General features: G+C 47.2%; 1 protein-coding gene across 6 annotated transcripts in view; it reads right to left on the reverse strand.

Moving 5' to 3' along the window:
* Window positions 1–210: 210 nt before the first annotated feature.
* ZFAT (zinc finger and AT-hook domain containing) overlaps window positions 211–16,936 on the reverse strand; it is a 222,358-nt gene continuing 205,632 nt past the window's right edge. For all 6 annotated transcript variants that reach the window (XM_068238055.1, XM_068238053.1, XM_068238052.1 and 3 more), the window contains one exon: window positions 211–1,836. In XM_068238055.1, the coding sequence (XP_068094156.1) occupies window positions 1,597–1,836 (240 nt within the window). In that variant the 3' untranslated portion in view covers window positions 211–1,596. The remainder of the gene's footprint in view (window positions 1,837–16,936) is intronic.

Here is a 16,936-nt window from a genome sequence, read left to right on the forward strand (position 1 = left end):
CTGATTGGCTGAGGACAGTTCAGTGTGAGATGAGGCTGAGACCTTGCCCCTCTGCAGAAGCTGCTGTAATACGATCTATGCTGTGCTCACATGTGTTTACAAAGCAAGCTAGGTATGACAATGCAGATTCTAGGAGAAAAAGAGAGTAAAGGGAGGAAATGACATCAGGATTGGCTTCAGTCAGAGGCAGCAAAGATAGAAAATGCCTGAAACAGTTTTCTCTTTATTTACTAAATAAAATTCACTGAAATCAAAATATGGACAGTACAATACATATGTTATGTAAATAGAACAAGTAGTTATCTACTTATATATTTGTTTATGGCTGTCCCTGCTGCTTTTAATACAGAGAATCAACTTGGAATGACTCATATCAGGTATTCTGACTCCTCTCTGACAAGCAGTGAGTGGAATATGGACGCTCTACCTTAACTCACTTTATTTAAAAAAGAAAATGCTGCTTGCCTGTTATCGTGTCAGTCCTCTGCAGAAGCCACATACACATATCTGGCCAGCTCTGTCTTTGGTAGGGGGATGTTTATTGCCATCTATGTTTTAGTTCCAGTTATACACACTGGTATTCCTCTGATGAATCACTTTGTACTGTATAGGGCGAAACATGTTAGGTATTGTTTTGTTGTGTGAAGCACCATCACACCCCACTTTGTACTGTCCTGTGTATTATTCCCATCCGGCTATACTAAGGAAGGCGCAGAGGGAACTTTTTATATTATATTTGTACCAGCCTCCAGCAGGTTTTCAGGTCTAGGCCAACCAGGTGGGCCAACATAGGAGGAGCTACAACAGGAGGTGTATTACAGACACTTTGATCAGCCCCGTCTAGCAACATGTCCAATTCCTCACCTGTTACCTGGTCCAAACCTCCAGAAACTCCGAAATGAATAGCTGCTGAATTTACTAAAGTGGTGTCATATTTATTGCTGTTACATTGCAAAGCCTAATGCAGAGAAGGGGGTGGTTCCTTATAACCAAAACTCCATTCAGAGTCCAGTGTTGCCCTGACAGTATGCATCAGCCTGAAAGCCCCGCCCCATTCCCAGCCTGAGGAACATGCAGAGGATGCCTGATAGCTGCACACACAGCCCCTCCTTCTAGATGGCACTGTTTGTCTATGATCATGTGACCAATTTAATAATGAGTATAGTACATGGCTGCTTTAATAAAACGGAAAAAAGTTGCAATTGACTGGAGACCTATTCTGGTAAAGGTGTTTTTTTTCTTACTTGCCCTGGTTTAATCAGGAAAAACCACAATGATAAACTTTGCTATAGGCAAAAATCTACTTTGCGTTTATTGTATGTAAACGTCGGCTGTGGTGAATCCGTGCTAAAAACAAAATGCCAGGGGTTAGCTACGGCAAAAAAAGAAACCAAAATCCTAAGCAGTTACTAATTGTCTTTGGGCAGTCATTAGCTGGAAGCTGAAATAGGCATAATTTTTTCATCTGGAAGAAAATACATTATTTTCATCTTCGGCCGTTTGGCTTTGGTAGACTCCATTGGAAGGGCGGCGGTGAGAAGTTAATGATGGTGAAGGATGGAAAGCGGAGACAGACCCGCCTGGCTAGTGGCAGCCTCATATTTCTTGCAGCATGTGTTCCATGGCGCCATCCGTCACGGGCTGCATGGCTTCCTGCACGTAAACGATGAACTCCGAGGCCTCTTCCCCCTGTGTGTACACCGTGACGGTCTCAATTCCTTCAATATCATCTGAAGAAACCACCAGGTGGTGCTGTTCTCCCAGCCCTACCGACGCCTGCTGCAAGGCTTCCTGTATCATCACCGTGTGATTGGCCGATTGCTCCTCTTCAGTCACCTATAAGCAGAGAGGCAGACATTACTGACGAATAATTATTTAGCCACGTCTGAACAATTGATAGGCTGTAGGCGTAGTATGAGCCAGCCCTTCTGAATGTACCGTCTTTTATGGCATATAAGATGCTCCGGGCTATAAGGTTTAGAGGGCAAAGACAGGGAAAAAATATATAATAAACCTGGTGCGTCTATGGTCCAGGAGCAACTTGTAGATGTTCTTCCCTAATTATTATTTTGTCCTCTTGTGTCCCTTTCTGTCCCACACATGTCCCCTTTTATCCCCCCATGTGTCACCTTCTGTCTCCCAATTTGTGTCCTCTTCTGTCCCCCTGAATAATGTAAAGCAGCAGCAGGGCTCACCACCACCACCTAGTGGTGCCTAACCCTAAATTCTCCTGGTGGTGCCTAACCCTAAATTCCCCCGGTGGTCCCTAACCCTAAATTCTCCCGGTGGTCCCTAACCCTAAATTCCCCTGGTGGTCCCTAACCCTAAATTCCCCTGTTGGTCCCTAACCCTAAATTCCCCTGTTGGTCCCTAACCCTAAATTCCCCTGGTGGTCCCTAACCCTAAATTCCCCTGTTGGTCCCTAACCCTAAATTCCCCTGGTGGTCCCTAACCCAAAATTCCCCTGGTGGTCCCTAACCCTAAATTCTCCTTGTGGTCCCTAACCCTAAATTCTCCCGGGGGTCCCTAACCCTAAATTCCCCTGGTGGTCCCTAACCCTAAATTCCGCTGGTGGTCCCTAACCCTAAATTCCCCTTGTGGTCCCTAACCCTAAATTCCCCTTGTGGTCCCTAACCCTAAATTCCCCTGGTGGTCCCTAACCCTAAATTCCCCTTGTGGTCCCTAACCCTAAATTCCCCTGGCGGTGCCTAACCCTAAATCCCCCTGGTGGTGCGTTACTCTAAATCCCCCTCCTTAAGCTACCACACCCCATTTCGCAAATCCATTGGCTCCAGAACCAGAATAATTACCATAAAAGTGAGTGTCCTAAATACCGGTAATTTACTGCATTCTACTATATGTCATTACAGGCCCTCTTAAAATGCTTCGCTAAGCTTTATTGCCACTGGGGGGACACATACAGGCTAGGCCAGGCATGGGCAAGCTTGGCCCTCCAGCTGTTAAGGAACTACAAATCCCACAATGCATTTGCCTTTATGAGTCATGACTGTGGCTGTCAGACTCCTGCAATGCATTGTGGGACTTGTAGTTCCTCAACAGCTGGAGGGCCAAGTGTGCCCATGTCTGGGCTAGGCTGACAGTGACGGCAGTGCTGGACAGCAGTACTCCGATATGCGCAGGTGTAAACCTGACACTATGCAAATGTTACCAATGTATAAACAGACCACTACAGTACACGAAGGTAGCATTTCACACTACTTCAAACAGAAAAATGCATGTTATGAAATGATGCAACCAGAGTAACCCGTATCCCTCAGAATGACGCCCTCCTCCATCAATATGCTCTTTATACATTCGTCTGATCAGAGAGATAGTTCTGGGAAGCTTGGGAATTATGCAGCTCACGGAATAGCCACAGAAATATAGGGCAGCTTCAGCCACCATTCTCTGCTCTACAACATGTTCTCATCACTCTTACAGAGAAACTTCTTCAATGTCCTGAGAGGGTGGAGAGGTTTTCTGTATGTAGGGGGTTCTCATTCCTTCAAGCACACCTGAAGTGAGGGGGATATGGAGGAGCATACATAAAATAAAGGCGCCTGGAGAAAAGGGGCGTGGGGATTGCCGCTAGTAAAGTATCACTAATGTTAGGGATATGGGACTAGTGAATTTTTATAGTAAAATATCAGTGAGATTTACAGATATTTTACTATGGCTAAACCTAACCCTACTCGCACACAGAACCCCCCCTCTACCGATGCCTAACCATAAGACCCTCCCCTTCCCCTCCCCGGTGGTGCCTAACCCTAAATCCCCATCCTTAAAGGGTACCCGAATTGACATGTGACAGGATGAGATAGACATGTGTATGTACAGCGCCTAGCACACAAATCACTATGCTGTGTTCCTTTTTTCCTTTCTCTGCCTGAAAGAGTTAAATATCAGGTATGTAAGTGGCTGACTCAGTCCTGACTCAGACAGTGACAACAGTGTGACCCTCATTGATAAGAAATTCCCCTTTTTACCTCTTTCTTCCTCTCAGAAGCCATTTTCTGCTAGGAATGTGTTTTATAGTTGGAATTTCTTATCAGTGAGGGTCACACTGTAGTCACTTCCTGTCTGAGTCAGGACTGAGTCAGCCACTTACATACCTGATATTTAACTCTTTCAGACAGAGAAAGAAAAAAAGGAACACAACCTAGTTATTTGTGTGCTAGGCGCTGTATATACACATGTCTATCTCATGTCACATGTCAGTTCGGGTATCCTTTAAGGTAAATTTGTGCACCCAATTACCGGCAAGAGGGGCCATTTGTTGCGGAAAGGCTTGCGGATACCTACACTGCATAGCGGGCGCTCTGCTAGCAGCCGCCGCAATACGCCCAAATTTCCACCTTATGCCGCTAAATGTGACTTTTATCATAGGCGCACGCGGTGGAGACGTTTTTTCCGCAATGGTTTCTGCTCCTTTTTTTTCCCTGCTTCGTATGGAGGCTGCTATATTGTACTTTGAAACGTTACCATATACAAGATTTCTCACATCCATCACTCCTCCGATAAGGCAGGTGAGAAATCTTGTATACGTATCCAATTTTCACGTATGTCTCCTCATATGTTTGCCTTTTGCCGTTTAAACCCACTGGGGAAAAACTCAGCTGTCCTGTGGCAGTTTGCCGGATAATGAACGAGTGCCTCATCTTCTGCTTGCTTGTTCCCCACCTGTTGTCACTCATCTCCTCTCCTCTGAACAGTGCTTGCTGCCCGGCTACAGCTGCACACCAAGTCTGTAATGTGATCTTTCCCCAAAATGTTGCCCTAATGGTCGATCAATGATCGTTAAAGGATAAGTCCCACATGAATTCTGTAATTGCTGCCCTGTGTGTGTGGGGAGGTGTGCATAGTCTTACAGCACTTCCTGTGGCCCTTTCTCCATTAAGATGTAAATGCAGCCATTCCAAAGTCCTAGACGGCGGGGGTCACAGTAGGAGCAATATGTCCCACGCTCCCACAGGAAGGTGTAGCTGGCGTACGTGCCCTCTGACCCGGACATACTTTGCACACATGTGCATTATGTCCGTTTGGGCACCGTGCTCCCCCACGACCTCTAGTCCAATGCGAGCGCATGCCAGCTACGTCTTCCTCGCGGGAGTGCACACATACTCCTGTGGACATACTGCGCCGACCCCACCGACCAGGACTTTGGAACAGACACATTTACATCTAAACAGAGGCAGTTGCCGGACCATGGGCGGTGCGGTAAGCCTATGTGCACTTCCCATACACTCACATTGCGGCAATTACAGAATTAATTTAGGACTAAGGTATCTTTTAAATGGAACCTTAAAGAGACACTGAAACGAAAAAAAAAATGATGATATTATGATTTGTATGTGTAGCACAGCTAAGAAATAAAACATTAAGATCAGATACATCAGTGTAATTGTTTCCAGTACAGGAAGAGTTGAAAACTCCAGTTGTTATCTCTATGCAAACAAGCCATTAAGCTCTCTGACTAATGCTGGGAATACACGGTTCGTTTTTGCCTTCGTTTAAACCTTCGTTTCGATTGTGCCTTTTGTCCTTTTCGATCCCGAAATAATCGGTCATACGGTTAATATCACCACCCACGGTTTCGTTTTTTTTTCCGATTCTGATGGTTTCGTTTTTCCAATGATCGAAGGCTGCAAAGAAACGAAACGAAAATCCCTTTTTACAGGGACGGACTAGCATAAACGAACATATAATCGATCTGAACAGCCATCAAGCCTACCAATGACTCGATTAGATGGATAAAGAGAGATAATATCAAACATGTTCGATCACTAGTCGTTCGTTTTTGGGGTCTATTAATCGAAACTATAATGAGATTATGACTATTTTCACATACGTTTTCAACACTCGATTCGTTTACCGAACGAATCGAAGGTTTAAACGAAGGCAAAAACGAACCGTGTATTCCCAGCATAAGTTAGTAGTGGAGAGGGCTGTTATCTGACTTTTATTATCTCAACTGTTCCTGGACTATTTACTTTTCCTCTGCTAGAGGAGAGGTCATTACTTCACAGACTGCTCTGAAAGACTCATTTTGAATGCTGAGTGTTGTGTAATCTGCACATATTATAGAATGATGCAATGTTAGAAAAAACACTATATACCTGAAAATAAAAGTATGAATATTTTCTTTGCTGCTAATCTTCTAGTAATTATTCATAGTACACAACCAATTCACTATATCATATTTTTTTTTCGCTTCAGTGTCTCTTTAACCAAACTGTAAAAAACGAGCTTCTACCAGCCCCCGGAGGCCACCCTGTGTCTGCGGCATTACTGAACGATCCTCTAGTCCCCCGCACCGCCCCTCTTATGATCGGGCGAATCGATGGCCAGTGCTTATGCACGGCCCTGGCTGCGTGTGTCCTCGGCCGTGTTCCTGTCCTTGGGAGAATTCTACACATGCCCAGTAGAGATTTCCCTGTACTGCGCAGAACGCTCCCATCCACGGGAGCGTGATCAGGAGGCGCACGGTCTGGGGCTGCACATCCAAACGAAAGAAGGTTTCTGTGGGGGACCGGAGGATTACTCAGGGACGGCGCGGGCACAAGGAGGCTGCTGGGGGCTGGTAGAAGCCCCAGGTAAGTTAAACTCATTTTTTACAGTTTGATTAAGGTTCACTTTAACAGCGAGTTATAGCATGTGAGCGAAGCATTACTTCTCAATGCAATACACGCGCTTCCCATTGAATTCTGGGTTCAGCTTCTCAATTATTCTCCGGAACATTTTGAAGCAAGAGACCAAAAACAAAGGCAGACTTTTGTTGCTTGAACGGCACAGGATCAGATAGGAACTTCAGTGTTACTATATTGTTCAAATGCATCCTTTGTTCACATTATTGTACAGTAATATTATCTAAATCCTTTGGCTTTAGAATTATCTCATACCTACTGCCTCCGGTACCTGCTTCACTTTCTTTCACCGACTACTTGCGGAATAACTGAACAATACAAACGTTCAGTTCAACTCAAGGACTGGTAATGCCTAGAGTATACTATTATTCTGACGCTAGCCTCTTAAAGAGAGACCGTGACCAAGAATTGAACTTTATCCCAATCAGTAGCTAGTACCTCCTTTTACATGAGAAATCTATTCCTTTTCACAAACGGATCATCAGGGGGCGCTGTATGACTGATATTGCGGTGAAACCCCTCCCAAAGGAGACTGTGGGGACCATCGTACTCCTGGCAGGCTCCTGTCTGTGAACCTCATTGCATTGTGGGAAATAGCAGCCGTTTTCCTGTTAACAGCTGATTCCAACTGCCATAAAAGCAAGCAGCAGCTACATCACCCGCCAGCAGTAAAAATGTCACCATGTAATAAATGTCAGAATGTAAATCAGGGAGAGGAAAGATGTTACAATGGGCAAACACTGACTAAATCATTTATACATAATTATTGTAAAAATTAAACACTTTTTTTTATTACATTATTTTCACTGGAGTTCCTCTTTAAAGCAACTTGAAGCAGAAAACACAACTTCTGATATAATGAGTTGTATGTGTAGTACGGATAATGAATAGAACATTAGTAGCAAAGAAAAAAATCTCATTTTTATTTTCAGTGATACAGTGTTTGTTTTTTTCAAATAACATTGCATCATTCTGTCATATTTGCAGTTTTAAATCCCCACTCTGTCTTTTAAGCTATAAAACAAAGCAGAAATAATGACCCTTTGAATTTCCCTGCAGTAAAACCTTATCTCAAGCTGTCTCTCACTGTTTCCTTGCTGTTAAAGCGGACCTGAATTCAGAACGTCCTCTCTGTTCTAAAGGTGCGTACACGCACTACCAGCAGCAACGACGGGTCCGCCGGACCCTCCCGCTGGGCGGTCTTTAGCCGACAGTAGTGCGGATTGTTCATAAACAGCCTTATCAGTCTGCCGACAGCGCGTACACACGCACTACTGTCGGCTAAAAGACCGCCCAGTGGGAGGGTCCGGCGGACCCCGTCGTTGCCGCTGGTAGTGCGTGTGTATGCACCTTAAAGATACACAACAGCATAATAACCTTTAAAGAGAGTCTGAGGCCATAATTAAAATGGCTTTTTTCCTTATATATAGCAGGGGCATGTGTGCCCCTGCTAAAATGCCGCTATCCCGCGGCTGAACGAGGGTCGTTTCCCCTCCAAATCCCCCCGTGCTTTCCCGGGGAGCGCTTCCGTGTGAGGCCGGGCTATGAGCAGCAGCCCTGCCTCACACGCGTCTATCAGCGGCGGATCTCCGCCTCTCCCCCACCCCTCTCAGTCTGCCTGCGCTGAGAGGGGCGGGGGAGAGGCGGAGATCAGCCACTGGTAGACGCGTGTGAGGCAGGGCTGCTGCTCATAGCCCGGCCTCACACGGAAGCGCACAGGGTAGCAAAATCTACGACCAAGTTGGTCGTGATTTTGCAGGGGGGGATTTGGAGGGGAAACGACCCTCGTTCAGCCGCGGGATATATAAGGAAAAATGGGCTTCAGATTCTCTTTAAACAATAAACATTTATTTGTTACAGCTGATACAAATCCTAAAATACGGCAAATCTGCACTGTTTCTACTTCCTGATTCATGAAAGCAGACATATTGTTAACAGCCTGCGCTTTCAAGTCAACTTATCTGCCATCTCTGCGGTAGGCAGTCATTTGACACGGATAGATCAAATTAAAACTTGTGATTAGACATAAATGAGGGGGTGATTAGACAGGCTAATCTCTTTAAAGGGGAACTGAAGTAAGAGGTATACGGAGGCTGCCATATTTATTTCCTTTTAATCAATACCAGTTGCCTGGCAGCCCTGCTGGTCTATTTCTCTGCAGTAGTATCTGAATAACACCAGAAACAAGCATGCAGCTAGTCTTATCAGATCTGACTTTAAAGTCTGAAACACCTGATCTGCTGCATGCTTGTTCAGGGGCTATGGCTAATAGTATTAAAGGCAGAGGGTCAGCAGGGCTGCCAGGCAACTGGTATTGCTTAAAAGGAAATAAACATGGCAGCCTCCATATACCTCTCTCTTCAGTTCCCCTTTAAATACATGCAGGGTTGATTCCTCTCTGTTTTCCTTCTGTTCTGTGCAAGAGTTCAGGCACACTTTAAGTGCTTCAGAAAACAGGACCGTTTCAGGACCCAAGTTAGGTGGAATAGCTCAGAGAAGCTCTTTTGCATAACAACTGACATTTTTTAACTCTTCCTGTACTGGAAAACAATACGAGACTCTTTTTGTTTGCTACTAATGTGATAGAAACGGCCGTGAAATCGCCGCGTACACCACTGACAGAACGATGGATTTCCGTCCGAAATCCATCGGGAGTGCGTCGATAGCGGCGTTCGAATGCCTGACGACCGACGCAATACAGCGGAGATACATTACCTGCTCCGCTGGCGCGTGTCCCCGCTGTCACTTCCCGGCTGGCATCTTCTCCCATCACCTTCCACATCCGGCATCAGTGTATAACTACCTGTGCCACTGCAGTGACAGCGGAAGTACAAATAGAGGGCGCCCTATTTGAACTTCCGCTGTCACGGGAGTGACAGAAAGTTATACGCGGATGCCGGATGTGTGATGCGGAAGGTGATGGGAGAAGATGCCAGCCGGGAGCCGATGCGAAGAAGATGCCGGGACCAGGCGGAGAAGAAGACAGCGGTGGACCAGGGGACTTGCGCCGGCCGGAACAGGTAATGTATGCAGGGGGGGGGGGGGGGAGAAATCACCTACCCTGCTCTCTGTTTCATTCTGCACTGCACAGCCTGCTTGTTATCAGCCCTGATAAAAGCTTTGGTCAGGAATCATTATAGCGGAGTCTGTCTTCTCTAATGTCTGTTCAAGGCCCATGCCTGCCCCCTTCTGGCTCTGCTTTACTGTTCTGTATATTCAAAGCATCACAGAGAGCTGTGATGAGATGGGAGGAGCTGCTAATGTAAAGGGCATATTGAAAAACGTTTTTTTTAATCTATATTTGTTAGTCATAAGAGGTTTAAAGAAATGGTGATTTAATTTTGCACAAAGCTCACTAAATAATATTTGCCCACAAGAGGTCTGCGCTCACAGCTGAACAAAAGGAGACACCTGGGTGCTCTCCCTATATATTATTAAAAGGAATCAGTGTTCTCCCCAGGACCAATTAAGTGGGCGGGCCGCCCTGCTGTTTTGAAACCCCGCCCGCCTAGGAGCGCTCCTCTGCCGATCTATTAACTTCCAGGCAGCTCAGCTAGCGGAGGCTGCAGCCCAGATACGCATGTGAGTGGAACTCACAGGGAGACTAGTGCTGTGTGACTCGAGGCTGGGGAGAAAGCCTGAAGCTGCAGACAGACTTTCTCCCCTCTTCCCTTCTGGCAGCGTCTCTGTTCTGGCTGCATGAATGTCAGACTGCAGCCAGTCCCATCCCTTCCAGGCAGCTCCAGATAGGTTAGGACTGACTGCACACGACGATCACCAGGGTCGTACTGACTGAGTGTCGTCATGAGCCACCGGGGGATTTCCCGGGGGCCTCTTTGAAGCCATGCCCCGCCCACAGGCTTTTCCTCTGAACTGGAGTGGTGGGGCTAGGGCAGGCAGCCAGTCCATTATGTCTCCCGCAGCTGAGAAGAGCGGGGTTTCTCGGCATAAGCTCCGCCCCTGGCGGCTGAAACTCCGCCCCCATAGGACTCCCGCACAAAGGAAGGGTTGCTCCAGCCCTGGGGAAGCTCACCAGGGAGCATGTGTGTGGCAGGTTGAAGCCCTGCCTGGAGGAAGTTGTCTCCTGTCCAGAGGAAGCCCCGCCCCCAGAGGAATAGAGGAGGAATGGACAGCTGCAGCCAAATGCAGTAGGTATCTACCTGTCTCTAACTAATTCCAGTGACCTCCTCCCTAGCCCCAGTGACCTACTCTCTACCCCCAGTAACCTCCTCCCTAGCCCCAGTAACCTGCTCTCTACCCCCACTAGTCCCAGTGACCTCCTCCCTACCCCTACTAGCTCCAGTCACCTTCCACCTAACCCCCACTAGCTCCAGTGACCTCTCTACCCCCACTAGCCCCAGTGACCTTCGACCTAACCCCCACTAGCCCCAGTGACCTTCTCTCTAGCCCCAGTGACCTCCTCCCTAGCCACGGTGACCTTCTCCCTAGCCCCAGTAACCTTCTCTATACCCCCACTAGCCCCAGTGACCTCCTCCCTACCCCCACTAGCCCCAGTAACCTGCTCTCTACCCCCACTAGTCCAGTGACCTCCTCCCTACCCCCACTAGCTCCAGTCACCTTCCACCTAACCCCCACTTGCCCCAGTGACCTCTCTACCCCCACTAGCCCCAGTGGCCTCCTCCCTACCCCCAGTGACCGTCTCTCTACCCCCACTAGTCCCAGTGACCTCCCTGCCCCACTAACCCCAGTCACCTTCCACATAACCCCCACTAGCCCCAGTGACCTCCTCCCTTCCCCCACTAGCCCCAGTGACCTCCCTACCCCCCACTAGCCCCCAGTGACCTTCCACCTAAGCCCCACTAGCCCCAGTGACCTTCCACCTAAGCCCCACTAGCCCCAGCGACCTTCCACCTAAGCCCCACTAGCCCCAGTGACCTTCCACCTAACCCCCCACTAGCCCCAGTGACCTTCCACCTAACCCCCACTAGCTCCAGTGACCTTCCACCTGCCCCACTAGTCCCAGTGACCTTGTTATTCCCCACACTAGCCCCAGAGACTTTCTGCATCCCCCACTTGCCCCAGTGACATTTTACCTGACCCCCACTAGCCCCATTGACTTCCTCCCTCTCCCCCCCCCCCCCCCCCCCAGCCAAGTGATTTTCTACCCCCACTAGCCCCGGTGACCTATCTCCCTCTACTCGCCCCTGTGACCTTCTGCCTCCCCCCACTAGCCAGGTGACCTATCTCCCTCTACTCGCCCCAGTGACCTTCTGCCTCCCCCCACTAGCCCCAGTGACCTTCTGCCTCCCCCCACTAGCCCCGGTGACCTTCTGCCTCCCCCCACTAGCCCCGGTGACCTATCTCCCTCTACTCGCCCTGTGACCTTCTGCCTCCCCCCACTAGCCCCGGTGACCAATCTCCCTCTACTCGCCCCTGTGACCTTCTGCCTCCCCCACTAGCCCCCGGTGACCTATCTCCCTCTACTCGCCCCAGTGACCTTCTGCCTCCCCCCACTAGCCCCAGTGACCTCTTCCCCCCACTAGCTCCAGCGACCTTCTGCCTCCACTAGCCGCAGTGACCTTCTCCTTTCCCGCACTAGCACCAGTGAACTCCTTCCACTAGCCCCAAAGAGCTCACAATATAATCCAACCATAGTCATAGTCTAATGTCCTACATTATTATTATTATTATGTATTTATATAGCACTGACATCTGCAGCACTTTACATAGTACATAGTCATGTCACTGTCCTCAGAGGAGCTCACAATCTAATCCTACCATAGTCATATTCTAATGTCCTACTATATTCTTATTATGCATTTAAATAGCGCTGACATCTTCTGCAGCACTAATCTAATCCCTGCCATATGTTTGCTAACCAAGGCATTACTACTTAGTTAAAGCAGAGAGGGGGGGGGGGGGGGGGGGGGGGTCATCCAAAGTTATTCTGGAAGGCGAACTTCAATAATGTCTTTTAGTGGGGTTCTTCACCTGGCTGTCATCAGCTCGACTCCTCAACCTCCTCCTATGCTGTAAGCAGAGATGCGCGGCCCTGCATTCCCCACCCGCACCCCACCCGGCTACTTTTTCATGCACCCGGCTACTTTTTCATACCACCCGGCTGGAAAAAAATTCTGGGGAGAACACTGAGGAATAATAAAAAAACACACTTATTCGCCTCCTCCTTACTATAAAACAATTCACCAAAAGAGGTAGCGCTCACGGTGTATTATTAGCACATTAGTGTGACCCTAAAATTCATAAAAACAATAAACATAAAAGTCCAATATCAATGTGAGGTTTCTTCAATGAAATTGAAGCGAATGCTGTTGCCTGTAGTCTTCACAGAGGGATAGGCCACCACCACACCCTTTTTGTGCCACTCACCGCAACGTTAGACCAACTAAGTGGTCCAAAAGAGCCTTGGGACTGTTCCCGGGTCGTCCCCCACCTCTCAGGCACCAAATGTAAAGATTCTTTTCCTCCAGATATCCTCATGCTCCTCAATGGTACACACTTAGAGTAATTTGATTAAACGGGCTCTCCCCGTAATGATGGCCGGGTAGGCAGGCTCCGGGGTTCCGTGTGGCTCACTCCACCTCCACCGCGCGCTCGGTCAGTAGTGTGTCCTTCCGTGCCCGCCTCACCGCCGCTCAGGAACGCACTTCCGCATCAGACTCCGCCCGATCGATTTCGTCACAATTGACTCATCAGGGGCACGGAGTCTGTTGCGTCTTGCGTAATTTAAGTACGTATTCTCCCCATCCACGTCATCCACGACCCGCCTCCCCTCCGCAGCCTACTGTTCCGCCATCAAAAGGGCATTAACCATTACATATTTTACTTACTACAGCAAGTTAAAAATATATATAAAATAAACAGCATACTTCCTAACCTACCAGTTAACATTATATCTAATTATGGACACAAAACTCCAATTTCTACTTGATTATGCTAGGATCTTTGCGGACTAAGATTATGACATTTTGATACCAGGTTCTACTTTTACAGGGACCATAGCAGATATCAGACCATATCATCTTATCTCCACAGATCTTTAATATAATTTAATCAATACACTTATGCGTAAGCATTCATCCTGGCCCCCCCCACAAATACCTACAAACCCACATCTATCCCCTCAAACCCCTCCCTCCTCTACCACTCTAACCACCCCTACATGAATAATTATGTATTAAAGGTGGGCTAGAATAACTGCTCACACATTCACACCCATCAATCCAACAAAAAGTTTCCCTCCTGTATCCCCCAGGGAAAACCAATGTCCCCCCAACATGACAACCCAGGTGATGTACGGTGCATGCGCACACATCACACCCCTATTCACCAAGGAAACACACCAGGTCAATGTCTATATTAAGCCCCTCTGGCCTTAAAGTGCCCATCTTGTGGATCCATTTGGTTTCTTCCTGTGATACCTTTCTCACCTTATTACATCCTCTCCAGTGGGGAATTATTTTTTGAAGTGCACAGAAAGAAAGGTCCCTCGGGTCACAATTGTGATCCTTACCAAAGTGGGCCGACAAACTATGGTTAGGGTATCCTTTACGGATATTGCGGATGTGTTCCCCCATTCTTTCTTTAAGAGTCCTAGTAGTTCTTCCTATATATTGCCATCCGCATTTGCACCAAGCAAGGTATATGACATATTTGTCATTGCATGTAATAAATTCCTGGATCTTAAAACTTCTCCCATTACTGAATGATGTCACCCTATCTGTTTTTACACCTTTTGCTTCCCTACAGCCCTTGCAACCTCTACATGGGAAAAAACCCGCTGTTTGCCACCCCTGCATTCTTGGGGTTACCGTATATTCCGGCGTATAAGACGACTGGGCGTATAAGACGACCCACCAACTTTTACAGTTAAAATATAGAGTTTGGGATATACTCGCCGTATAAGACTACCCCTCTTCCAACGCACACCACATTAAAATAAAATAAAAAAATCATGTACTGGTGCTATGTATGGACATATTCTGGTGCTGTACTGTATGTGTTACCCAGTATATAACAGTATAAAGTCAATTGACTGGTTGGATTGGTCAATTCTCCCTCTCCATAAGTGGATTGGTCAGCTCTCCTTGTCTACTGGTTTATCAAAGCGGTATGGAAGAATAGATCGTGCTGTGCCCATAAAACACACCTCTTTCACCTGCCTGGCCCACCCTTGTATCCTATTTACCTCCTTCTCTGCCTCTTAGATCTCGCATATATGCACCTGCGCCGCTTCACTACAGCCCTCAGCAGTGAGATCTGAGAAGCGGTAACAGGATAGGGCGTATCACCCGGTATCAATGACACCCGGCGTATAAGACGACCCCCAACTTTTCAGAAGATTTTCAAGTGTTAAAAAGTAGTCTTATACGCAGGAATATACAGTATTTTAGGTTCTACACAACTAGGTGCAAAAAATGTGTGTGTTTTTAAACGTTTTCTTTCAGCTCTAGGAAATGGCGGACAGGTGAGCGGTTAGGGAGGGACCCCTGTGGGAGGGATGCCTGCACAGGGCGGTCCTGCTAGCGACGCAATCTTGCGATGGCGTCCAACTGAAGCCTCCCACCTGAATGCTAATGGCTGCTAGATGTGGTATGGCAGGTAAAGGGTGTATGACAGTGCATCCTGATTGGCTGACGAGCACCTGCTGACCAATTTCAAATGTAGCTGGATGCATGTACTGCTGTGTTCTATTGCTTGTGTGTGTTGGATTTAGCATTCAGTATGGAGGCAGTGTTGGTGGGTTTTCTGGATGTGAGAGGTCCAGAGCCTGGGTGTGAGAGGTCCAGGCCCACCTGCACTCCCCTCCAGGTATCGCGTGTTGGCCTTGGGGCCCCGGCCAGTGAGAGAGGTCCGGGGCCCCTGGCCATCGTGTGAACCAATCGTGTGTTTTTAGGTGCAAAAATTTGTCTAAGATTTTGAGCCCTTCTGTAAATTAATTTTGGTTTACAGGGGATAATACTTCTCAATGTTAGATCTGTTTCAAGTATCCCCTAATGTTTAACAATGATATTTTAGAGTTGTTTATACTGAGTGTTGAAACCTGTAATAAAGGCTATGTCATACTCACCTTCTGTTGACTCCATATCCCCGTCCCTTAACAAGGTTTGTCTGTCTAGGTTACCAATCCTCTCAATTTCTTCATCAAGACACCTGGCTTCATAGCCCTTTTCCAAAAATCTGCTCTTCAAAATATTTGCTTGTACCTGATAATCATGCATGTTAGAACAAGTTCCTTTTCATTCTTAGGAACTGGCCCCTTGGAATCCCCCCAATCCATGCTGGATCATGGCAACTATCTGTTGCAATATATCAATTTCTGTCCGTATCCTTGAAAAAACTTTTTGTTCCCATTACATTGCCCACCTTCATAATCTCCAAGTCCAGGAAGTGCATTCTTTCTTTACTAGCTTCCATTGTAAGGGAAATACTCAGAGTGTTATTATTAAGATGTTCCACAAATTTCTCCAATTCCAATTGATTCCCTCCCCAAACAAAAAAAAACAGATCATCTATAAATCGTCTCCACATTCTAACAGGGCCCCCCTTTTCCATCACCGATTGTTCCCGCTTCCCCATAAATAGGTTCGCCAGGCTTGGGGCATCGCTCGCCCCCATGGCACATCCCCTTGTTTGATTATAGAACTGCCCATTATGCCAAAAATAGTTCCTTTGTAACGCAAATTTTAGCAACCTCAATATATATTCTCTCTGATCATCTTTAATCTTACCTTCCTGTTTAAAATAATATTCCACTGCCTCATGGCCCAAATCATGCTTAATATTTGTATATAATGAAGCTACATCCATTGTGACCATTGTTATCCCCTCCCCAATTTTTTCACCCTGGATCAGTTGAAGCATATGTTTAGTATCTTTAAGAATAAGGGGTAGGTTGGCTACCATGGGTTTCAAAAACTCGTCTAAGTATTGGCCCAATCTGTGAGTCACCGACCCAATCCCACTCACTATGGGGCGTCCTGGGGGCTGATTCTTATCCTTGTGCATTTTGGGGACCTGATAGATGATAGGTATTCTTGGTACCTCTGGTACAATATATTTAAATTCATCATCAGTAATAAACCCCCTGTCCATTCCCTCCCTGAGTATTTCCCTCAATTCGGCCATATATTTACCCGTAGGATCTCCATTCAAAAGGGGTATATGCTCCCCTATCCCCTACCAGACGATCTAATTCTGTTCTGTATTGTTCCTTACTCAGCACCACTACTCCCCCACCCTTATCAGCTGGTCTGACGACCAGCCCCTTCCCCTCCAGCATCTCCTTTGCAATTTCCCTTATTTGTCCATTT

This window comes from Hyperolius riggenbachi, chromosome 5 (assembly GCF_040937935.1).
Source record: "Hyperolius riggenbachi isolate aHypRig1 chromosome 5, aHypRig1.pri, whole genome shotgun sequence".
NCBI classification, from domain to species: Eukaryota; Metazoa; Chordata; class Amphibia; order Anura; family Hyperoliidae; genus Hyperolius; species Hyperolius riggenbachi.